This window comes from Gobio gobio (genome assembly GCF_949357685.1).
Source record: "Gobio gobio genome assembly, chromosome: 1".
Lineage (NCBI taxonomy): Eukaryota > Metazoa > Chordata > Actinopteri > Cypriniformes > Gobionidae > Gobio > Gobio gobio.
Window position 1 is genome coordinate 4,745,832 of NC_137097.1, and position 27,307 is coordinate 4,773,138.

At 39.9% G+C, this 27,307-nt stretch overlaps 1 protein-coding gene across 1 annotated transcript; it reads right to left on the reverse strand.

The window, feature by feature from the left end:
• Positions 1-13,492: 13,492 nt before the first annotated feature.
• LOC307143332 (uncharacterized protein) lies at positions 13,493-16,297 on the reverse strand (the record flags this gene model as incomplete). Its single annotated transcript, XM_079844815.1, has 3 exons — positions 13,493-14,380; positions 14,459-14,558; positions 16,197-16,297. 3 exons carry the CDS (start codon positions 16,295-16,297, stop codon positions 13,493-13,495), a joined length of 1,089 nt encoding a protein of 362 aa, XP_079700941.1.
• Positions 16,298-27,307: the final 11,010 nt, after the last annotated feature.

Sequence of the window (27,307 nt, forward strand, 5' to 3'; positions counted from 1 at the left end):
CTAAAAATAGTGACGATGTTTGTCTTAACCATAGACTGTTACATTATGTCACATTAATGCCAGCCCGTGACTGTATTTATATAGAGGCGCCAGCCAGTTAAGACCGAGGAGACGTCAGTGGTGGTCAGAGGTTAGAGCGGGACAACAAAGCTAGCAGGCAGGTGTGTTTTTTAAGTAGGCTAACATTCAAGATGCTTTCGGGTGCGGCAAAACGTAAAAAGAAAAAAAATGAAGAGGAACAAAAGAAGAGACAGCGGGGGGCTTTACAGAAGCTTCTGTTCGGCAGCCGTCCGACAGCTGTGAACCTGCTTGAGTCAGCAGAGCCAGAGGCCGAGCCAGGCCCGGAGACACGGCCCGAAGACGCGGTGGAAGATGCGGCGGGAAATGCGGCGGAAGACGCAGCGGGAAATGCGGCGGAAGATGCGGTGGAAAATGCGGCGGAAGACACTGTGGTGCCCGCGGGAATATCATACCAATATCATTTTGCAGCAGGAGCCTCTAGACCCAGAAAGGGTATTAACAAGCTACCCATCTGATCCTGCAAAGTGGGACCAAATTGATAACAGTATGCGTGAGTGCTTTGCACTAAACCATCCCTGTCAAAATATTGGAGATTTCTCTGCATCACAACATTAACCGAAGCTTAACCAAGGAACATTTCTTTAGAAAAAAGCTAAATGGAGAAACCCTGTCAAGAAAATGGTTAGTGTACTCACCGTCTACTGGCACTGTATTCTGTTACTGCTGCAAGTTGTTCAGTATAAGAGACAATCAATTTGTCACTGGATTTAATGACTGGAAAAACTGTGCTAATCGCTTGCATGAACATGAGAATAGTATGGATCATCGTACTGCTGTGCTGAGTCTATCATCACTTGGAAATAAAATGCACGTATAGATTCAAACATAGTACAGCAACAGGAGTCTGAGAGAGCATACTGGCTCAACATTTTGAAACGTATGGTGGCAACTATTCAGTTTCTTTATTCACGAGGACTGCCCTTCCGTGGGGACGATGAGTTAGTAGGATCACCCCACAATGGGAACTTTTTTGGCTGTTAATTAGTTGCTTTGATCCACTTCTGTCAGAGCATCTAGCCAGATATGGAAACAAGGGCAGAGGACATACCAGTTACCTGTCCTCTACAGTTTGTGATGAGTTTATTCAGCTGATGGCTGAGAAAGTTCTGCGTGCAATTGTAAAAGAAGTTAAAGATGGCAAGTATTTCTCCATCATTGTGGACTCAACACCTGACGTCACACATGTTGATCAGCTTGCTTTGATAATTCGCTATGTCCTGAAGAAAAGTGGTGAGCCTGACGAGAGATTTTTGGAGTTCATACCACTACATGGTCATACTGCAGAACACACGGAGGAAACTCAAATCTGAGTTAAAAGAACTGGACATTGATTTGATGGACTGTCGTGGGCAGAGCTACGACAATGCTAATAACATGGCAGGGAAATATTCTGGACTCCAAGCAAGAATAAAAAATTAAAATCCTAATGCTGACTGCACATTCTCTTAATTTAGTTGGTGCATGTGCAGCAGAATGTTGCCTAGAAGCAGTTTCATTTTTTGGCTTCATTCAAAATCTTTACAACTTCTTCTCAGCTTCAACTCGGCGGTGGGAGATTTTAACAGCCCATCTCACAAAATGTGAGCGAAGTCTGACACTGAAGAGCCTTTCCGGCACAAGGTGGTCTGCAAGAGCTGATGCAACAAAAGCTCTGAGATTTGGCTACAAAGCTATACAGAATGCTTTGAACGAAATCAAAGTTGACCATGGAACCCCCAGAGCTGCTCAATATGAGGCGAATCAATTAATAACAGTGATGGAAACCCTTGAAACTGCAGTTATGACAGTACTTTGGGATGAACTGCTGAGAAGAATCAATTTAACCAGCGAAGCATTGCAACTGGTACAAATTGATGTATGTACTGTTCCTATTCTGTACAGTTCACTCATAGAATACATAGGACAGGCCAGAAATGATTTCAATGTCTATGAAGCAGAGGCCAAGACTCTCACAGCGACAGAGGGATACAAAGCAGGTAGCCAAAGGAGACGAGTGAAGAAAGTTATGTTTGGTGAGTCTGCAGGTCCAGAGGTGCGGCACTCAGGCCGTGAAGCATTCTTGATTGACACACATTATGTCATCAGTGACTGCTTGTCACAAGAATTGAAACAATGCAAAGACGCATACAAAAACGTGGAGGAGAAATTTGGTTTCCTTACTTAAACGAAATCAATGAACATTGAACAAATCCGTGCAGCCACAGAAAAGCTGACGAAAATATACCCCCAGGATCTTGAGGAGGACTTTACAGCAGAGTTTTGCCAGTTCATCTCAATGGTAAAAGATGAAGAATCAGTCACGGCCATGTACAAGAAGTTCCTAGAGCTAGGCTTGAGGGATGCTTTCCCTAATGTGGACATTTGCCTTTGCATGTATCTGACATTACCGATTGCAAACTGTTCAGGAGAAAGATCATTTTCTTTGTTGAAACGAGTAAAAACATACCGGAGAGCAACAGTAACAGGAAAAAAACTGAATGCCTTTGCCCTGTTGGCAGTTGAAAATGGATTCACAACTGCCCTGGATTTTGAAGACATCATTGAGGACTTCACCTCATCAAAACTCAGGAGGAAGCATCTGTAAATGTAAGTTTTCCATTTAAACATATAAATCTGAATAAGTAAAGTGAATATTAAAATCAAATGTAAGATGCATATAAATTAAATGTATAATATAGGGCTATACTTTCTTCTATAATGAAATGAAATATGAGAAACAAACCAAGTATATTCAAATCTCAAACAGCTGTCTTATGTATACATTTTATTATTTCTCCACAAGATTGTGATGATGCCGTCAAGACGTGTTTCTGCTGTGATGGAGGCCTGTGATGCTGGAAGGCTGAAGATTATGCCTGAGTGGAGCATGCTAAATGGTTTCCTTAGTAAGTGTTGCTGGTTTTATTTATTTTTGTTTTATTTTATCCAAATATTTTTATTAATTTTCAAATAAGAACAAAGATTAAAAAATAAAAAACGAAACATGTATCACTCACACTCTTTAGAGTTAGACATTATTAAATTATAATATTTTGACAATTGGCCCTTTTCACCTCTTTTTTCAATTATTTCCTCAATTAATGACAGTTTGGGAATGTACATAATATCTGTAGTTCTGGAAGACATAAAACTTTTAAGCTGTGAATATAAAAAAAAAAATGTTTTGAGTGAATCTGGTGTTTATCACAATTCTTGAAATGTAAGAAGTATTCCATCCATATACAAGTCTTTAATAGTCTGAATACCTTTAGTTGTCCATAGTTTAAATCCTCCATCCTTATATTTATTATTATTTATTGTTAGACAGTTTCTAAATGGTCTTGATGAATGTGAAGGGGTCATGTGTGCCTTCTTGTTCTTAATTACAACATTTATAAATGTTGTAAGCTATTGCATTTTGCAGAAAATCTTAATTACAACATTTATAAATGTTGTAAGCTATTGTATTTTGCAGAAAATATTAATTACAACATTTATAAATGTTGTAAGCTATTGCATTTTGCAGAAAATCTTAATTAAATGTGTTAATTAAATAAAATAAATAAAAAAATAAAATAAAAAAATAAAATAAAAGATAAACTTATTTGCTCTGTTTACATAGTTTACTGACACCTATTGGTTATTTACTGGTACTACTGCCTTAACAATGACACTCCCAATGGATGAGGATAATTTAATAGCATTTAATAGAGCCGTGTAATGACGTATAAATAATGAATATCAAAAAATAGTCTGATAGACTGTTTAATATACAACACAACCAATTTGTAACCAAAGACTATGCTATGTAAAATGTGAATTAACTTTTATTAGTAACTTTGGTAAGTTTCAGATTTCAGTTCATAAATAACATCGATGGAGGGGGGCCCAAAAAATGCAGCCTGCCTAGTGTAGTCCGTTTATTTAATCCGGCTCTGGCTGGGATTGCTTTATAGACAATGGAGGTCTTGAACCGTGAAGTGTGTGTCTTTACTGTAACTATTATGGTCACTTGCAGTTCATGTGTGTTGTCAGTATAGTTTAAGATGTTTTTTTTTTTTACTCAAATTTTTATGTTTTTGTGAAATATCAGGACACAAATGTGTATAATGACATGGGTATGACATAGGTATTACAAAAAGAGGGTGAAATATGAGGACGTTACCCATGTCCTCACTTTTCAAAATGCTTATAAATCACAGAATGAGGTTTTTTTCCACAGAAAGTAAACTGTGCAGTTTCCTGTGATGGGTAGGTTTAGGGGCAGGGGCAGTGTAGGGGGATAGAAAATACGGTTTGTATGGTATAAAATCCATTACGCCTATGGAATGTCCCCACATTTCACAAAAAAACCCCTGTGTGTGTGTGTGTGTGTGTGTGTGTGTGTGTGTGTGTGTGTGTGTGTGTGTGTGTGTGTGTGTGTGTGTGTGATGACATTAATCTCTGGAATGAGTGTTTGCCATTACAAATGGGTTAAGTGAAACGACAAACTTTAAAGAAGTTGTTTATTCTGAGTGAATCGGATGAAAAGATGATCAGAACATGGGACGAGCTTTAAGTGGATTGGTATCCAGCTCTGTCTGTCACTGGTAATTATGACTACTTTCGTCATTTAGGCTATGAGGATGATTCGAATTAATCTCTGGATTAACTCTGAATTAGTGTAATTATGTTAAAGTGGAATAGCTAAAGATTGCCGTCCATACTGGGTTTGACACCCTTGTCTAAAATTAACAGACAGTCAGAGTTTAAATGATGTCAATTGATTAAAAATGGTAATAAAAAAAAACCAAGCAAAATGATCTGCCAATGGGGTGAGAAAAATAATCTTATTTCTGTTTGAGACAGAAACAAGATTATTTTTCTCACCCCATTGGCAGATCATTTTGCTTGTTTTAAGCAAAAAATCACTTCATTTTGATTTGATTTTCAAGAAAATTTGAAAAAATATCTTATGTCATTGTACTTATCTAGTAAAAAAGCATCTTGATTTAAGAAATGTTTGATATTTAGACTGGAAACAAGACAAAAAATACTAAGTAAGAAGAGCATTTTTTGCAGTGTAGAAGGTGAAGTGAGAAGTTTGATCAAAGAATGAGGTTTGAATAGAGAGTCGTCAGTAATTACAATGAAGACAAAAACTTTTAAAAGAATAAGATAATTAGACCCATAACTAGAGGTGTGAATGTGTGCTGGGGAGACTGAAACTGAATGGAGCAGTTTGCACCTCAAAACAATAGACACAATAAACTGAATGGAAGCTCAGAAGAAATGACAATAAACATCAGTTATGATTTTAGAGTCTTCTCAAAATAAAATCACATGACATGATTTTCATTTACATTTATGCATTTAGCAGACGCTTTTATCCAAAGTGACTTACAATTTGGGGGTACACGAAGCGATTGGTCATGAAGAGTCGAGTGAGCGCAACAAGTGCCCGAAATACTGAGACTGTGTACATTTCTCAGTGTAGCACAGGCTAGAGTAGGGAGGGAAAAAGGAGGAGATAAAGGAAAGATTAAAAAATAAAAAATAAAAAAAATTATGAGGTTAAGTAGTCACGGAAGAGCTGAGTTTTTAGTTGACTTTTGAATCATGTCAGTGATTCTGCGTTTCGGATGGCGTTGGGAAGAGCGTTCCACCAGCTTGGAGCGTGATCTTGAAAGCATTTCATAAAATTCAGCGTTTTAGACTTATCATCTTCCGATTTGAAATATAACACGGTCAGACATGTGGCGTTAGCTGTAGTGCATTTCTAGATTGCTACAAGGCCAACTTCAATTTTATTTTCATAAAGATATTTAACAAAAAACAATTTCTAATAACTTTACAAACATTTGAAGCTTATAACAAATTTCCTCATTATGACAACAATACATTTTGACTTAACTGCCAAGTAAACTGCCAAGTATCTGCTTTCAAATGATACCACATTTATGCTTTTAGTGCAAAGGGTTCATGAACTGTATCTGTTTTAGTACTGCCATTTCTTGGGATTTCTCAAAAGTGGGGGTGCAGGCTAACAGGTTAATCTATATCAATGATATTGTGGTCTATTCCTCCAGTGTTCAGGAACATTATGGGCATCTCGACGATTGTTTGCGGAACTGGAGACTGCAGGTCTGACGGTAAATTTGAAGAAGTGTAATCTTCTGCAAAAATCGTTGACGTTTCTTGAGCATGTTGTATCGGAAGGAGTGAGGACAGAACATGCTAAGGTGGCAGCCACAAAAAAACTTGCTTTTTAACAAACACTGAGATTATGATTAGTTAAGTTTAAGCCATTGGTACATTTTGATGAATTGTATTGTAATATATCACATTATTGAAGAATGGTTCTTAACAAAGTGAATGCACACAGTAGGGGGAAAGTGTTTTCCTTTATTTTTTATACTTCAAAACAAATATTATATACATATCAAATCTGGCATAAAGCGGAGAAAATCTTGTTTTTTTATAAGACTACAAAAGCAATTTCCTTGGCTTAAAAACAGAAAGAAAAAAAATAGGTTCACTCCAAGCAGAATCTGTATTTTAACGTTTCTTTTCATGCACACCGAAGATGGTTTCATTCGATTTTTTGCCTATATTTTACATCTGAGCTTGAATCAATCTTTATACTAACAGCTTGTGACTAAACCTTGTAATTCAAGTCTATCCTCAAACTGTCGGCAAAACCATATACAGAAGCTCCACCCACCTCAATAGTGAATGAAGTCCTGCACGTATTTTGGAGTCTGTCTATGCTTGTGTGTAGTGCAAGGTTAAATAAATAACTGGTTCTTTGAATAAGTATAGGCTTTTCTTATTTCAAAGCGTGTAAAGGCTAATGTTTTATCTATTTGAGGAGCGGAAAAGAGCGTCTTTGTCTAGTATTTGCCAATTCAGCCTGTGCGTAACACTTCTTTTACAACTCAAAGTTTTTGCCAAATACTTTAAAAAGCAGTATAAGCTGTACTACACTAACCAGCAATTTTCACTGGTTTCAAAACACACCATGCTGGATATAACCTGCCATGGCGACATACGGATAAACCCATGCGATCCAACAGTCAATGCTGGCACATTGCTTGCGACTTACATAGAAACACTTGACAACTGAGCGCATTTCACACACATTGGATGCATCAACGTTACATTTGCATAAGCCGTACTATTTGAATTCATGATTGGTTGACTGCCAAATTAAAATATTAAACTGAATGATAAAATGATGTTATTAACGGTTAAAGAGATCATATGATGGTTCTAAATAAAACATTATTTTGTGTATTTGGTTTAATGCAATGTGTTTTAGGTTCAAAAAGGCAATATTGTACACATACTGAACATTGTTGCTCCTCTATGCCCCTACTTTCTGAAATGAGTACATACTCATCATTCTGAAAAGTACAGTGTGCTCTGATTGGCCAGAGATCCAGTGCATTGTGATTAGCCGAATACTTTAAGCATGTGACAGAAATGTCACGCCCTTACCATATGTGGAAGATCAGCTCCCAACGCAAAGCAATATTAGGCTTGTTGGACTTCACCCAGCGATGCGCAGACCGATCGGCGGCTGACTTGAAGCAGTGCATGCCGGTTAGAAATGTTGTCCGACTTGAGGCAGCGCTGACGCCACGTGACAGTGACGTATGGCATCAAAGTACCGCAAGAGCGATTCGAGAGCAGCCGGCTAATACAGCCGGTGCAGTTTCTCTAGAGCGGCTGCTCGAGGCTGCACGGGCTCAGATGACGACACAGCTGTTCCACGATTGGGCAGACTCACTGACGACAATGATGACGTGCGTTTCAAGTTTATTCGGACACCTTCAGTTCCACTAATTGTAATATACGAACATCCAAAACCGAATTTCACTCTTCACGTCGTCTTCATCTTATAAATCATGTTTATTACAGATGTTTTTTATTTGTTTGTTTTTTACTGTACTTTGTTATTTGATTAATATCGTTTATAGTTTTGTTGTGTGTAGGTTTATTCTGACTTTCTTTTTCATACGGACCTTTTACAGTTTTCAGCTGCATAACCTATTCAAATGACATTTTTTTTTAAGAATAAGTCAATCTTAAAAACATATAATGTGGTCATAATTGTATATGCTCCAATACAAATAATGCATAATACATTATGGTCCTCCATTTGTTCATATGGTTTCTTCTCTTTATATTATCTAGTTTCTTTTGCTGTGTTCATAATAATTCATTTGCATGTAGTTAACAAACTGCTAACAACTTAGGGTGCATTTTTAACTTATCAACAGGACAAAATTGTGCACTTATGGTTGGTGTAAATCAAAATAAAAAAATCCATAAAAATTGCAGTTCTCTGTATATGAAAATGTATGGTGTTTTGTCTTAAAGACGTTAAAAAGAGCTTAGCTGACTGGAAGGAAAAAGTAATTCATCACATCCAATATGTTCTCAGTTTATTATAGCTTGTTTCTCTCTTGACACCCTTTCAAAACACCACTTATACATACCTATTAATAGTTTCTTAAAACATAAAGCTACTTAATCACTAAATCATAAAAACACCACTGCAATCACTGCTAATTGACAGTTGAACAAATACTGAAAGTTGACTTAAAAGGGTAATTGCATTTGTTGGTCACTATTAGTAATAATGAATGGAACAGGTGTTGGCTATGGTCCGTCCCATGGTTCCTTTGGATATATAAAGAACCTGCATTACCCTGTGTAACACACAACAAAATGGACAATGTAACAATTAATGTGGCAGACAGCAAAGGTAATGCTGTTACACTAACAGTTTCCAAGGACATCGCTGAAAGGATGAAGAATGGTAAGTAAACCTCAGAACTGTGGTGTAATTACAAGTCACATGATTTTGTGCAAATGTTTTATTGATTTATTTCTCCAGATCAAAAGTTCCTTTCCTCTGTCATGGAGAAGGTATCAGCTGTTGAAACAAAACAAGGTACACAGACTCGATGAATAAGCACGTACAATATTTCTTAAGTGATCATGACCACATCTACAGCCTTCTCTCCAAACAGCTCTAATCAGTGGCCCAGCTTGCCCTGCAACGCTCCCCCAACCTTCTACTCTGTGTCCCACTACCTCCAGTAGGTCGCCTGAACCCCTAAACCTCAGTTTTGTGAATCCACAGCCACCATAAACCAGCCAGTGCCCCATCACTACCACTAGGCCCCCTGTACCACCACCATCAACCAGCCAGTGCCCCATTACTACCACTAGGCCCCCTGTACCACCACCATCAACCAGCCAGTGCCCCATTACTACCACTAGGCCCACTGTACCACCACCATCAACCAGCCAGTGCCCCATCACTACCACTAGGCCCACTGTACCACCACCATCAACCAGCCAGTGCCCCATCACTACCACTAGGCCCACTGTACCACCACCATCAACCAGCCAGTGCCCCATCACTACCACTAGGCCCACTGTACCACCACCATCAACCAGCCAGTGCCCCATTACTACCACTAGGCCCACTGTACCACCACCATCAACCAGCCAGTGCCCCATCACTACCACTAGGCCCACTGTACCACCACCATCAACAATCCAGTGCCTCATCACTACCACTAGGCCCACTGTACCACCACCATCAACCAGCCAGTGCCCCATTACTACCACTAGGCCCACTGTACCACCACCATCAACCAGCCAGTGCCCCATTACTACCACTAGGCCCACTGTACCACCACCATCAACCAGCCAGTGCCCCATTACTACCACTAGGCCCACTGTACCACCACCATCAACCAGCCAGTGCCCCATTACTACCACTAGGCCCACTGTACCACCACCATCAACCAGCCAGTGCCCCATCACTACCACTAGGCCCACTGTACCACCACCATCAACCAGCCAGTGCCCCATCACTACCACTAGGCCCACTGTACCACCACCATCAACCAGCCAGTGCCCCATTACTACCACTAGGCCCACTGTACCACCACCATCAACCAGCCAGTGCCCCATTATTACCACTAGGCCCACTGTACCACCACCATCAACCAGCCAGTGCCCCATTACTACCACTAGGCCCACTGTACCACCACCATCAACCAGCCAGTGCCCCATTACTACCACTAGGCCCACTGTACCACTTACCCCCACTGTCAAGGACCCACCGTCTGCCACGCTGCAACCTGGTGCAATGTGTGGAAACCCTTCAGAAGCTATTCAAACTTCACCCCCCTCCATTCAGTCAGAGAGGCATGAATCACAAGGTATAACTTTATTGTCATTACACAAGTACAAGTACAAGGCAACGAAATGCAGTTTAGGTCTAACCAGAAGTGCAATAGCAGCAAGTGCAGGATATACAACGTTTGCATAAGTGCAGGACATGGATATGTACTGAGTATATATAAATATATCTATAAATAGAGAGATGGTTATTACTATAAACAGAATTTACAGGTGAATATGTACAGTGAATAATATACAGATGGTTAATACTATAAACAGAATTTACAGGTGGATATGTACTATTAATATAATATAATATACAGATGGCTATTACTATAAACAGAATTTTACAGATAGAGGTATACAATGATATGTTAGGCTAAAATGAGGAATATGGCAGTGGATTAAGGTAGTGCAATAAATTATGGACAGAAGCTATCTGAAAAAAAGTGTAAAAGTGCAGTGGAAGTGATTGCATATTACAGTTAGAAGTACGGTGCAAAATACAAATGTAAACAGTAGGTACTGTAAAAACAGTCGGCAGTGCAAATGAGCATAATCCAGTTACGGTGTGGTAGTGCAAAATGAATAAGTAAACAGTTGTTACTGTAATAAACAGTCGGTAGTGCAAATAACAAAGTGAAGGTGGATGTGAGGTAGGAGAGTTATCAGTATATGAGGGAAGTGGATCAGCGGGGGTTTGAGTTCAGTAAAGAGACAGCTCTGGGGAAAAAACTGTTCTTAAGTCTGCTGGTCCTGGTCCGGTGGATCCTGAAACGCCTGCCGGAGGGCAGGAGAGAAAACAGTCTGTGGGCTGGGTGAGAGGAGTCCTTGAGGATGCTGCGAGCTCGATGCAGACAGCGTTTCCTCTGGATGTGCTCGATGGCAGGTAGTGGAGTCCCTGTGATGCGCTGGGCAGTTTTCACCACCCGCTGCAGTGCCTTGCGCTCCGCAACAGAGCAGCTCCCATACCATACTGCCACACAGTTGGTCAGGATGCTTTCTATTGCGCAGCGATAGAAGTTCACCAGGATAGCCGAGGAGAGTTGATTCTTCCTCAGTGTCCTCAGGAAGAAGAGGCGCTGGTGAGCCTTCTTGACCAGGCTGGAGGTGTTGGTCGTCCACGACATGTCCGCCGAGATGTGGATCCCCAGGAACTTGAAACTGGAGACACGTTCAACAGCCATTCCATTGATGTGGATGGTGTCGTGTGTGCCTCTTGACTCCTTCCTGAAGTCCACGATGAGCTCCTTCGTTTTGGTGGTGTTGAGGAACAGGTTATTTTCGGTGCACCATGTGGCCAGGTGCTGGATCTCCTCCCTATAGGCAGTCTCATCGTTGTTGCTGATGAGACCAATCACCGTTGTGTCGTCCGCAAACTTGACGATAGAATTAGATCCCATTGCATCAAACACTGCAAGAAAGATAAATGTCAATGCTATAAGTTTAAAAAAATTTTGTGTGTGGTTATAATTTCTCTCCCCACCCCCTCCATTTTACAGAAATAACACCTAAAATGACCTTATTCCTACTGGACCTAACAAGAACTCATCAGCAGCTCTACTTTAGGAACAAAATGGCTTTCTATAAGAAGGTACAAACGGCGTTCTCACAAAAGGGGTACAGCTTATCAAGTGAGAGAATTAAAAAAAAACCTAGCAAACATGTTAACAACTTATAAGCGCATAAAGGACAGACGGCGTGCAACTGGTGAGGGGGAAGCACACCTGGGAGTACTATACAGTAAGTTTAAAACCGCATTATATTACTTATTTACAAGTATCTAAAATAACATTGTCATGTCTTACAAGACTGAAATATTTGTCATTTTTTTCATTGTATATTTGACATGCCATTTTTCCTCCCCACAGCTAATGGATGAGTTATTTGGGTCATCTGGGATTGGTACTGCACCACCTGGCACGATATTCTCGACTCCTCTTGGTTTGGAAGAGGCATCCCAAAACAGGCCCACAACTCCTCCTCAAGACCAGCCAACAGGTGCTGTCATGGACAAACAACCTGGAACCTCTGCCATGCAAAATGCAAACCTCACCAGCAGGCAGAGGCGTCCACAACCATCTCAATTTCTGGAGTCTTATGAAGCACATGCAGAAAGTAGGACTGTTGTGCTTGAGTCCCTGGTGAGGCCAGACCTGGAGAGATGGAGGTGACTAAAGGAGCGGCGTAGACGATCTTTTGAAAAAAAAAAAAGGTGTTGAGCAGCTTGGGAACAATTGTGGAGGAGGTGAAAAAAAATGGGAAAAAGACAAGATGAAATTATAAAAAACAATTATTACAAAACTAACACGAAACTCATTAAAATGATCTTTTAAAGCTGTAAACGCCTTCTCTTTTGATTGACACCTTTCCCTGAACTTCAAATGTTTTACATGACAGATTTTTTTTTTACGCTCTGCCAAGTTACACCATTTCTAATTATAAACTAATCAAGTATTTATTTCTGAGTTCATTTAATATACATTTCAACACAAATCCTGACATTTATCTGTTACACACTTTGCGCATGTTAAACGGCATTTTTAACTGCCAAGTTACGAAGTGAAAAGTACTTTTACAAGATAATTGCACTGAAACGACTGCATGTTGGTAACATTCAATCTATTGTATTTCAAAGCTAAAGTTATGAATGAAAATGGGAACTCCGTTTAAAGTGCAGGGAGATACAGGCATCCAAAAAGACTTGGATGAAATGATACACAATCTGATACAAGTGTTTAGTCTACCGCAGAGGTGTAAAAAAATGTCCAGTTTAAGAAATCTGATTATGCCACATGAGTTATGTACTGAAACCCTATGTTCAGTATTGACCTGTCTGCATGTTTAGAACACCATTTCCTTTCATTTAACACCATACACCCAACTCCTTCTCTTACTAACCCATTTATCTATATATTAAAAAAAAATCTATATCACATAACGTCAATCTCCATATGAAATGTTTTGTTTGTTTTTTACCACCACCAACTTAGACTTGAATCCAATTTGCTGTGTGTTCAGCCAGTGAAAGAGAAGTCACCAAATCTCAAAGAACAAGAACATTCTTATTTAATTAACAAAAAAAAAATTGGTCAAAAACAATATATATAATTCACAGGAAGAGTGTAATTTGCCAAATAAAAAATAAAATAAAATAAATTACTGACGTAAGAACAAAAGTTTTAGTCCAGATAAACACTCATTTCTTTTCAGTTTTTGTATGTTAAATGTATATACATACAAGTTAGATCTGGCCACAAATCTGGTCTCTATAATGAGATGCATTAGTGTTGTGGGGTTGCTGCTGGGGGTGAGGTTCATCATCAACACCATCATCTACCACAACAACTTGGTCACTGGGCTCTAAACAAAGATTATGCAAAATGCAGCATGCTGAGACTGCTGAACTGATATTTGAAATGCTTCTCATATGCATGCATTGGAGCCTTCTAAACTTCGATTTTAGAATGCCAAATGCATGCTCAATGACCTCACGGGCAGCATTGAGCTCTCTGTTAAAGTATCTTTGCCTAGTAGACAAGTGGCCATTGTCTCTATAAGGCTTCATAAGTTGAGGCAACAGGGGGTAGGCAGAATCCCCAATTATGTACATTCCCTGTGGAACAAGGGAATGAGGATCTTCATCGAGAACACGACCAACCTCTGTAAAGCGAAACGCCCTGGCATCATGCCAACTCCCAGGGTGACCCACACTGATGTGACAGAAGCGCCGCTGACTGTCACAAAACCCAGTTAAATTTACAGAATAAAACTGTTTCCTATTCATGTATGCTATGGGATTATCACAATGGGGTCTCAGTATAGCAATGTGGCACCCATCCACTGCACATACAGTGTTGGGGAAACCTGCTGCGTCAAACCCTAACTTTGACATCTCCAGCCTTTGGCCTCTTGGCCAGGAAATGTGGTGGGCCATGTATGTATTGACATAAGAACAAAACTCATGGAGATGCTTGGCAAGAGTGGATTTTGAGATATTGAATCTATCTTCCACCCCACGATATGACTCTTGATTGGCCAATGTCCAAAGGCAGGCAAGAACACTGTTTGTGAGTGGCAGTTTGGTCTGTTGTAAATTCATATAAACAGGACCAAGGGTGGTAATGACATCCTGTACAAGTAGAAAATAGGTTATCAAGACAACATGCTAGCACTTGTAATAGTTAAATTAATTTTATATTGTACCCACCTCCACTTGTTCTTTGGAAAGCCTGAAATGCCCTCTAAATTCTGAGGGACTGTAGAGAGGGACAACGTCCTCCACAAAATTCACGATTTTTGGAACCATTCTGTAAATAACAGAAAGAAAACTGTGCTCCCTATATACATGTAACGGAAGACACAGGGGGCCCTATCTTGCACCCAGCGCAATTGACTTTGTACACGACGCATGTGTCATTCCTATTTTGCACCCGCGCAAAGCGCGCTTTTCCCTCCACAGAAGCACGTCGCTAAACTAGTGAATGAACTTGCGCTACCTGGGCGGTTCAGCGCAAAAAAGGAGGCGTGTTCCGGCGCAAACAATCCCTGGTGCTATTTTGCTGTTCCATTAAACAATTGCGCCACTGACCAGAAAAAACCTAGTCTAAAGTCAGTGGCGCGTTGCGCGTTGTTCATTATGCTATTTTAAGGGTGCATGCTTGACCATAATGTATAGCATGCACAACGCGCATACACTTTGCTCATGTAATCTACACAGATGCAACAGTTATTTTTGCAAATCATAAATTGTTACACTAAAAAATATTAACACATGAGATGACGGAAATCATTGTGGTGTGCCACGAAGATGTGAAAAAATAGGCATAAATCTAGCTTACAAATTATTCAGGCTAATTGTAGTCTAATAATTAAGGAGACCTGTTTGCCCAATAGTGGCAACTTCTGGCAATACATATGTATATAAGGACATCTAACAAATTGGTTTGTCCGTCAAGAACCAGGAAAAAAAATCGGTGAGGGTGGACGCAGCGATGTCCTCTGCTGGCGTCAGGTCCTGAGTAGAGGCAGATCCACCTCCCGTTACACGGCGTGCCCGATTGATGCTGGCAAGCTTGGACTTTCCCCGTCTTCTGATGTCATTGTAGCGCTTGCGGCACTGGTGCGACGTCCTGGGGATGCCAGCTGATGAAACAATTGTGGCTATTTCCTCCCACGCCTGTTTAACCGACGCTATTTTGGGTGGGTTTCTCCCATCCCCATACAACACAACTTCTCTGTCTTTCACTGCTCTTACAAGCACATCAGTCTCCTCGGCTGTGAACCGCTCCTGGCGTGCGCCTGGTAAATACGCCATAATAATAGCAATCCATAATGGAACTTGCGCACCTGCTTTTACAGGGAATGTTGGATGACGCTCTGATTGGTTTATTCACGTTACGCCCAAACCACACCTATGAATAATGAAGCTACTTCAGACCAACCCATTTTAGATTTGCGCCGGGCGCAAGAGCCAATTATCCCGCCGGGAAAATAGCAACAGCGCCGAGACCCGCCCACAAAGTTACTTGCGCTTCGCGCTTTGACACTTGCGTTTCAGATCGTTAAAATAGGGCCCAGGTAGTTAAAATGTAATGTTCAATGTTTTATGTTGAACTGGGCTTTTAATCAAATAAGTAGGGTATACAGGAGTGTTGAAATAGGAATAAAAGTCCATTATTTCTTTGTGTAAACAGAATGAATAATTATCTATATTTAAACCAATAGGCTAGCAATAGTAGTTATGTATTGATCACAGAGCCACCTATTACATCAATAATACATTGATTGTAAAGAGTTAAGACTAGAAAAAATTAAATCACTTAATTTGGTTTGCAATAGGCCTACAGTATTCTTATTCTAGGCAGTAATTTTAAAATTAAATTCTTATACGTATAGTTTATAAAAAAAAATAATAGGTCTACTTATTACATTGAACCTTTACTCACCTTCGTTGCTCATTGGGCTCAATTTCATGCAAAAAGAATGGAATTTCTATCGCTTCCAGCTCGTCTGCGATAAAGCAAGCAAACGCCACGTGATCTGCCATGACTGACGTAAATGCAGCATCACATTTTTAAGTGATTTATCAGAATTTTTAACTTCTGTTGTTCCGTTGTATGATCGTATGTTAATGCTGGGTGATTTTAATGTACATGTTTGTTGCCCCGGACGTCCCTTGGTTGCTGAGCTTTGCAATGTTCTGGACTCATTTGGTTTTACCCAACATATAAATCAAGCAACACATGTCCTTGGTCATACTCTTGATCTGATTATGTCATATGGTACATCTGTAGATAATGTATATATTGAAAATGCTTCCTTCTCTGATCATAAGCCCATTTTATTTACGATCCCTGGTGTGAGCTCTGCCGTTATCGTGAATAAGCCGGTAGGCTCGTATTCTCGCTTTATAAACCCACTCACTGCCTCTCAGTTTAGCGAGAAATTTTTGGTAAATGCTGTTGAAATGTCCATCTCAAATGCTGTGTCTTTCCTTGGGCCTGACGATTTAACCTCTCTTTTTTATGCAGCTTGTTCTGATATTTTAGATGCCATTGCACCTCTTAAATTGAAACTACCAAAACGAAAATCGTATTATTGGCTGGATGACGATGCTCGTTCTCTCAGACAGGCTTGTCGTAGGGCAGAGAGGAGATGGAAGCATGATCGCTTAACTGTGTCATTGGAGATTTTCAAAGAGTGTCTGGCTAAGTTTCAGACTGCTGCAAAGTCGGCCAGAGCAAGGCATTTTTCTGAGTTAATTTCTACACACTGTCATAGACCTAGAATTTTATTCTCTACATTAAATTCAGTAATTAATCCTAGCTGTCAATTTCATCAGGAACCCTCGGCTGCTTTATGTGAGAAATTTTTAACATTCTTTTCTGATAAAGTGAAAGCTATCCGTTCATCTTTCAGTTCACAGCTCTCAGATCAGTCCCTGGTTTCGCTGGCTAGTTCAGTCTTTCATAGTTTTCAGCAGGTCTCTCAACTAAAACTTTGTGATTTGGTAAAAAAGATGAAGACAACTTCCTCCTCACTTGACGTTATTCCCTCAGAGATTATAAAAACTGCTTTTCCTATAATTGGACCCAGTATCCAAGTGTTAATTAATTCATCTTTGGACACTGGGGTGGTCCCGAAGACTTTTAAGCATGCAGTTGTTCAGCCCTTGCTTAAGAAACAAGGTCTAGATGAGGGTTGTTTAAGTAATTATCGGCCTGTCTCAAAACTATCATTTTTATCAAAACTTTTAGAAAAAGTTGTGCAGTCTCAATTAATCCATTTTTTAAATGCAACTAAGTTATTAGAACCCTTTCAATCTGGTTTTACCTCCCATCATAGCACAGAGTCGGCCTTACTGAAGGTGTTCAATGACATCTTGCTTGCAGTTGATGCTGGTAAAAATGCTGTTTTGATCTTACTTGATCTTACGGCTGCCTTTGATACTGTTGATCATGATGTTCTTATTTGGCGTTTAGAACATTTATTCGGTATCAAGGGGACAGCTTTACCGTGGTTTAGTTCATACCTTAAAGACAGGTCTTTTTCCGTAGAGTTAGGTAAGTTTTCTTCATCTTCTACCCCAATTATTAGTGGAGTACCTCAGGGATCTATTTTGGGTCCACTTCTTTTTAACTTATACATGCGTCCTCTGGGGGATATTATTAAGAAGCACAATGTTTTATTTCATTTTTATGCTGATGATACACAGCTGTACCTTCCATTGAAAGCTGGAGATTCCATTCAACCTTTGTTAGATTGTATCAGGGACATTAAAGGGGTCATAGAATGACATTTTTGTGCAAGTTAATATGATTCTTTAGTGTCTAAATGAAAAGTTTGTAATATACTTTAATTAAAAATTCTCATTAGTATTGTAAGAAAACACTCAATTTACCTGGTCAAAACCAGCTCAGTTTTTAGCAAGTCATTTTAGTGTATGTGACTTTAAATGATAATGAGCTTTGCTCACCCCGCCCCCTCTGCTCTGTGGGGCGTTTGGTTCGACCCGACACAACACCACAACACATGTGGAGGGTTGCCTTGACAACATTTGAGGGTATATTTTCGAGAAATAATGGCAACGGGAGTCTCTGAGGACACATCTGAGCAACCTTATCATTTTGAACCGTAGTCGGACCAGGAACAGATGACGAACCCATCGAAGTTCGAACAGGACGTTTCTGAATGGTTGGTTAACGTCATGTCATTTTGATCTATCTTTGTACTGGCAGAGTAGCGTAGTTGCTATGTGTTTACTGATGTGTTAGTTCATTGACAGATTGATGTTATGTTATAAGATTTTTTTTTTTTACATTACTTCTTAATCAGTAACAGACACCGTTATAAACCATGTACAAAAGTAAGCTTAGTGTAGTGTTACCACGTTGACTTTATCACCCGAGTACAGTTTGTAATAACAAACATAACGCGTTGTTCATTATAAACGTGGGATTATGAATTATATTGAGAACGTCATAAACAGAAAGCATGCCGTAATGTAACTTACCCTGTAAACATTAGCCTCATTCATCGTGAAGCGTGCAAGCGATTTACAAAGATTAATATAAAGGTTAATAAAACGTTACACTCACATCTTCGATCTTCCTGAGGTGCAGCAGGCACACGATCCTTTTTTCAAGAGCAGCTTATTAGCAAAACCTGCTTTATACTGACGCTCGTTTATAAAGCAGTCTGCTGAGAAATGATTGCGCAAACATTGACGTTGATCGGGGGGAATATTCCCTTCTAAAACAAAACTCAGCACTGCAGCCACTGGGTCTTCAGCAGTTCGGATTTAGGAACATCAAAATGACTGCTGTGTTCGTTATTACACCCAACAACACAACACCAAAATCGCTTAGACGCCATTCTGCTCCAGAGTATCAACAATGGCGGACTGATGACAGCTCGCTCAGGGCGGGTCTGTGTTGAAACGCTGCTGTCAATCAACAATCTTAGGAGGGGCGTACACCGTGTAACGTCACATGGTCGGACGGCTCGATTTGAGACAGGGGAAAATATATAAGGAGATTAAAAAAAAACACTGGATGTATTTTTATCAATATAGGATGGTTGTGTACAGGCACTGCCAACACACATTTCCGTATAATCAACTTGTAAAAGTGCATGTACCATTCTATGACCCCTTTAAGGAATGGTTATCAAATAATTTTCTTCAACTTAATAATGACAAAACTGAAACAATTGTTTTTGGTCCGCCAAGATTAAGGAGTTGTATTATTAAGGAGTTGGGAAATCATTTCCCGTCAGTTTCATCCCAGGTTAGGAACCTTGGTTTTATTTTGGATTCAGAATTATGTTTAACCAAACAAATTAATTCTGTTGTTAAGAATAGTTTTTACCAACTGCGGGTCATTTCCAAACTCAAATCATTTTTGTCATTCCAAGACATGGAGAGAGTTATTCATGCTTTTATTACTTCACGCTTAGATTACTGCAATTCATTATATCTGGGTCTTCCTCAGTCATCGCTTGCACGCCTCCAGATGGTGCAAAATGCAGCTGCAAGGCTGTTGACCGGGAAAAAGAAATATGATCATGTCACCCCAATTTTGGCCTCGCTTCATTGGCTACCGATCCATTTTAGAATTCAGTTTAAGCTCTTGTTGTTTGTTTTTAAAGCTCTTAATGATCAAGCTCCTCATTATCTTAAAGATCTTCTTACTCCTCAGTCATCATTCAGATTTTTAAGATCCTCGGACAGGGCTCTTTTATCAATCCCTCGCTCTCGTCTTAAAACTAAGGGAGATAGAGCTTTTTCTGTTGCTGCCCCCCGTCTTTGGAACCAACTGCCCCTGGACATCCGCCTTGCACCTTCCATTAATATTTTTAAATCAAAACTGAAAACATATCTATTTTCTCTGGCATTTTAATATTACTATACTTCTGTCAGATTGTTTGTTTGGTCTAGCTTCACCTTGTTTCTATTCTATTTTATATGTATATTTCCTTTTACTCTGTTCAGCACTTTGGATAGTTCTGCTATGTTTAAATGTGCTATATAAATAAAATTTACTTACTTACTTACTTACACTACGGGAAGCAGAAAGTGTCCGACTTCACGTCACCGTTTGCAGCTCCTCCCCGCCTGCACGCGGCTACTCTCGTTGATCAGCTGCATCCAGCCGCAGCCGATGTCGAACACACCTATTGACAGATGATAATGACGGTCCTACCTTATCATGATCACTAAATCTGATCCAGATGATGCAGATGACCAAGATTGATCAACGCTGCGAGCGCAACTGGACCAGAACGTATAAGATTGGTAAATTTGCAATTATGATCGTAGAAACAACAAACAAGCGCTACTCTTTACTGCTCAGGAAGGCATGGAAAGCCAAACAAAGTAAATTAGCTTTCAGAACTAAAAACACAGCGTCTCCATGACATGGCGTTGCCGGTGACAACAATACTAAAGCGAGAATAAACGTTATGCCTTCTTTCTTTGCATATATATTTGGGCAGTGTTATGAAAATGATTTAGGTTTTACTGGTTTATGAAGGTGTGGCTGAGCCTTAACTTTCACAAAGTATATCTCTTTGGATTTGAGACTTTGAGCTTTGTAATTCCGCAGATCTTATACACAGCTATATAACACACTAAAGAGAAAGGAAAACAAGAAATTGCATCATATAACCCCTTTAATGGTATTTTCAAAGAAGTGTTTCTGCATTTTGGAACATTTATAAGTGATTTCGTTTTTAGGTTCCTGTTAAAATTTAGTTTGAACCGGTTCAGAACCCTGCTTTTATCTCTTGTCCTCTGCGCTTTTTTTCCTGTGTTTTGACCCAGAGACCAGAAGTTGCGCAATAGCGCCCCTTATAGTATAACAGTTTAAAAAAAACACAGAAAGCCAGAAAATTTTGTCAATTGCAGGGAAAAGGAGTTAATACTCAACCCATGCATTACTGTGTGTATAGTAGGGCTGTATGATATTGGAAAAAAACTGACATATGACGATATTTAGTTTTTCTGCGATATATATTGCAATATGAAAACAATTTCACCAGGGGTCTCATTTATAAATCTTTGCGTATAAACCTTACTAAAAGTGTACGTACGCACAAAAGATAGATTTTGCGTACACACAAAAAAATTCTGATTTCTAAAACCATGTGTACGTCAGAACCTGTGCAAAAATCCCTTTATAAATCCCAGCCAGCAGAAGATTGTGTGTACGTACATCTCCACGCCGTCTCCTCCCTGAAATCACCGTATATGGAGCTTACAACGCCTAGTTTTACTATGCATAACCTCATTTGCATATCATTTGCATGCACATTACCATCCACGTGATACCATGTTTAACACTGTCAAAGACAAGACATAGAAAAATATTAGATACAGACTATAAATGCCTTACACAGTACATTGCTGACAATCATCCAATATCTTTTTTATGTTTTAGAATAAATATATCAAAATATTCATAAAAACTAAATTGTTTAAAATACTTCTGATATTTTTTTTTAAATAAAGTTTATTCATTCATTTCCACGGGCCAAATGTTATTTTAATTTAAAATATTTTGTTAATTTTAAACCCTTCAACTCAAATCCATGCAGTTTTGCTGATAATGTGAACATATAGGATGTTTAGGCTATTTTAATTTAAACGTCACTGACTAAGTATTTTTTTAAAAGAAACGTGTAAATCTAAAAATTTTTCTTCAAGTTGTATCCTTCAAATACAGTGGTATTTTTCATGATTTTGTGAAGATGTCTTTACACTCCGTGTCCGTGCCCGTGCAGCTGTGGTTGTACAGTAAGCTGTTATCATTGGACCTATTCAAACTGGATAATGGACCGTTCGACCACCGAATCCTGCAGTGTCTGTGATATCGAATTAAGTGTGCATCACTGATCATCGTTCTCGCTAAAACATATTTTGTCATAACATGAGATCTGCAGTTTAGTTTAAAGACGAATTATTGGAATTAGCCTATCCTTGCTGTCATTAAAACAGCATGTCACAGGAAAAGTGATCAAAAGTCGCACATGTCTATCTAAGTTCATATAATTTTTGTTTAAATTCTGAGTATTGACTTTATGCAATTTCAGTGCATATCGCCATTAATGAAACTGGAACATTAATGTAAATGTGTATATAAATATGAAAACAGAGTTTTAAATTGTTCTTACTTCATTACTTTTCTCACTCTAGTAAAAGAGTTTGTGGGCATTTATTTTGGGGGGGGGGGGGGGGGGGGGGGGTTACTAGATGTATATAGCCTAAACCAGTGGTTCCCAACCACGTTCCTGGAGGACCCCCAACAGTGCACATTTTGCATGTCTCCTCAATCAAACACACCTGAGTACTGATTTAAAAGTCGATTTATTTAGCTAAACAAAGTAATGTATACAAGCCACCCTTTCATATGTAAAAAAGCGCTTTGAATACTCAGAAAAGCGTTATTATGCAACAAATGGTGGAGAAGGTGACGAGCTATGTGTAAGCAACTAAACTAACGTAGTATGTTACGTATCTACGGTTGTATTTTGTAATTTATGACAACACTGGCATGAAATAATTTTAACCTTTTTCATTATACATACTATTTAGTTATGTAAGCTACTTGGATTATCCTATTGTTACTGTACTAGCATCTTGCGTTGGATCTAGACAACAACGTTAATGTTGTCTCTCTAAGAAACTTTCAAATTAATCAGAAATGGTTTAGACAGTCAAGAAGTGGATAAAATCACTTACTGCTTGCAGGTATATGGTTGGAATTGCCCCTTTCTTCAGTATCAGACGCTGAGCAAAGCCTGCTTGATATTGTCCCAGGTTTGAAAAACTGTCCGTGGAGAAATGGGCTGAGCAAACGAACAACTTTGAATTAAATTGTTGCGGTATCCGATTATAAATAAACATCAACCATGCCTGTTGACATGTTTTATCTGTGGGAAGAGTATGAAACGTCTTCACACCCCCTGCACAGCCTGGAACATAACATTTGTTTCCATGATCTGCCATGTTCGCTATCCTCGCGTGGCGCTTGTTTACCTGCATAGATTATACGACTGCGCAGTTTCGCCTGACAGTGAACATGTGCTTGCATATGCAAATGTTGGGGGCGTACATATTAATTATTCCGACGATTGCCTCATTCTCAGTGTTACGTTGAGATTTGCCTATTTTTCCATGGTGTTTTTCACAAGCAAGATTTACATATGAAGGAGGCAATGGTGTTTGAGACAAACTGTATGTGATTTACATGTACTGAACTCCTGTTATTTAACTCTGGCAAGGTTAATTAAATTTTTCATTCTAGGGCACCTTTAAATTTACAAAAGTGATTTTCTCTTTGTCTTTAGTTGTTTGATTAACATTGGTGACACAAACTGCTTCGGGCATATTTGCAGTTACTTTAAAATGAATGCATGGATCCAATATAATGATACGCATCCGTTTTCTTTCTCAGTTGTTTACAACACATAATCGACTGCGTTTACGAGGATACTCACCGAGACGGGCATTTTGACTTAATTTTGCATGCATGGGTCTGTTCAAGCTCAAAATAAAGAGAAAGAGAACTGAATTTGTGTTCATGTGGACGTAAAAACACATGCAAAAGATTAACTCTCACTCTATGATGGTTAAACTTTGCAACTAATCCGCAAATCATCACAGCTGGGAGACAGTTAGCCCGTACAGATCACAGATCAACTACGATCCCTGTACTTGACATCACATATCTTGTGACTATCGCTGATGCGCACATCGCAATATCAATGCAAAAACGATGTCATGCAGCCCTAGTGTATTGACAATTTATTGCATTCTTACTTTCTAAGGCGAGTATCATATCAGTCTCACCCATGCTTTTAGTGTCGAGAAATGGTAAAATCTGAGGTAAGGATGTCATTATTTAGTATTAGAGCACCGGATCGCTGCAGCAACACCTGCGAGAAGGTTCAGACATTATAGTTTTGATTGCTTCGCGATGGGACCGGAAGTAGCGGTGCACTGCTTCACTTACCGGAAATAGGAAGTGTGATAAAGGCCTATATGTCTGCAAATCCAGTCTCGACCTGTATCTTGTTTACAATCGATTCCGCGGTGAAATGAAGCAAACAAATGCGCAATGTCTTACGCACGTGAGCTGGAAGCGGCATGTTTATTGCTGTGTTTATGTAATCTGTTTGAAAAGAGAGACATGTCCGTTGTTCCCGAGCCTCTTCATTATCCGCTAATGCGACCACGCCTCAATGCCTCAACTCAAACACACCAACACTTACATTGCTTTGAGACGCGGTGAGGAGGAATAATCTGAATAATCTAAACAGAGAATTTGTTTATTTCTAAGAGTAAATGCCAGCTGATTGTAAGTTTAAGGTAAGTTTATTATGTTAGATTCTGTGAATATTAAACGCAAAAAGACTGTTTAAATATGAATCCTGCTGCAACCTAAGATGTCATAGAGGTAAGACTGTTTAGACAAGATTTCTTTGGCCTATTTGTAGAAAGCCTTTCTTTAAAGTGAATTTCGTTTTGTATAAATTGTATCTTAATTTTGATCAATGTTTTTAATATATTTGCTTCTTATTTAATAAATAATAAACAAATATAGTAGACAATAGTGCTGGCTCGATCATGCATTGCACGCATGTCTCATAAATTAACCAAAATGTCTCCGGTTACTGGTGTAACCTATGTTCTCTGAATAGGGAACGAGACGCTGCGTAGCTACGACACAATGGGAACGCCCTCTGGGTGTGCCGATTGTCTGAAGCCCTTATAGAATCACGGCAATTCATTGGCTGATGGGGACCCACTTTATATTAGGTGGCCTTAACTACTATGTACTAACATTTTAATTAATCATTTGATACATTGCACTTATTATGTACATACATGTTTTTACATTGTACCTACAATGTAAAAACATGTATGTACATAATAAGTGCAATGTATCAAATGATTAATTAAAATGTTACATTTTTAAAAATACCTTCATGTAATTACATCTTTAATTAATTTCTCTAATTTCACTGTTGACACTTCCCTTACACCTAACCCTACCCTTAAACTTACCCATACCACCACACCTGTCCATAATTTTCCCTGATCCCACCTCAATATCAGCAAAGGTGTTTTGCAATACAATATGAACACAGTAAGTACATTGTACTTATTTTTTTGATATAAGTACATAGTAATTAAGGCCACCTAATATAAAGTGGGGCCGCTGATGGCGCGAGCGCTGCCCCGATGCTCTTACGTCACCACACTATACTGGTGCGTGCGCCATCTGCTCCTCAGATTTCTCTGCCGAAAAGGGAGGCCTGTCAGCAATGTGAGGAGCTTGGCAGCAAACGCAGCGGCTCGTTCCCTATTCAGAGAACAGGTTACACCAGTAACCTGAGACGTTCTCTTTCATAGGTTCACTCAACGCTGCATAGCTATGACGCAATGGGAACGATATACCACACACGCAAAGCTAAGCGCTGCCATATCTGGCTCAAAGAGTACCAGATAACATGTATGGCCGGATCAAGCAAATAGAACATGCAAACCCGGAGCCATGTCGAGATCCAAACTATAGAATCTCACAAAAGTGTGCTGGGAGGACCAACCTGCCGCTACACAAATGTCCTCCAGAAGAGCCCCTCTAAAAAGTGCCTGAGAGGAAGCCACACTTCTAGTAGAATGTGCCCGAATGCTAAGAGGTGAAGGTATACACGCACCTCATAAGCCAGCGAAATAGCCTCCTCCCAATGGGAAATCCTCTGCTTCGATGCGGCAAGACCGCGGTGGCCAAAACCGAAGCATACCGAGAGCTGGTTTGATTTTCTCCAACCACCAGACCGATCTACATAACACTTCCACGCTCGGACAGGGCAGAGCAGGTCCCAGGTCCAGGCTAAAGACCAAGGGGGACAGAGCCTTTGCTGTAGCAGCCCCCAGACTCTGGAACTGCCTCCCCCTCCACATCCGTGCAGCCCAGTCTCTAAACATTTTTAAGTCTCTTTTAAAGACCCACCTCTTTTCTCTGGCCTTTGATTAGTGTCTCCTTTTTAAGTGCCAGTATATAGTGCCCCCTGGCTACCCTTTAAATGTTCTTTTTACATTATTTTAACTCCTGCAGTCATTGTCTTGTTGCCCTTTTCATTTTTTTTATCTACTTATTTATTATTATTATTTTTTCTTTTTTCTCTGCCTTCCTTTGCTTATTTGCACTTAGCACTTTATTGTGAAGCACTTTGGTGTGGCTCAGCCATCTGTAAATGTGCTATAGAAATAAAATTTGACTTGACTTGACTTGAGAGCAAATGAAGCTTTTCGTCCTCTTCTGAGGCAAAAGGAGGAGGGTGGAAAGAGTGAAGGGTGATAACTTGAGAACGAAATGAAGTAGACGAGACAGTAGGTCCTCTCTGACCAGGATCTCCCAGGGGGGAGAGTCCAGAAGAAGAACCATCTCCGAGAACCAAGTCTGGGACATCCAGAATAAGGCCACAAGCAGGAGACTGACTCCGCTCTCCCTCACCCTGCACAGAACCGCCGAAATCAGTTTGACGGTCGGAAATGCATAGAGCTTCAGTCTGGGCCATGGGTGTGTGAATGCATCTATCCCCAATAGCACTGGAGAGCTCAGAGAGAACCAGAGCCGGCACTGGGACAACTCTTTCGAGGCAAAGAGGTCAACCTCCGCTCTGCCAAACACTTCCCGAATCTGAGATGCTGTTTGAGGGTTCAGCATTTATTCCCCTGACCTGAGCTTCTACCTCAACAGAAAATCTGCTGCGAGGTTCAAGACCCCGGGTACATGGACTGATCTCAGGGACAGGAGTTTGTCCTGAGCCCACAGGAGGAGACTGCGCGCATCCCTGTCCAGGGTGCGCGACCGTGAACCCCCTTGGCGAATCACATGAGATACCACCTCCATGTTGTCCGTCCTGACGATGACGTTGTGTCCCCTGAGAGAGGGGACACAAGGGTCGAAGGGCCAGGGAGACAGCTCTCAGCTCTAGGCAGTTTATGTGCCAAGAGAGAACCTCCCCCTCCCAGACTCCGCGTGCTGGT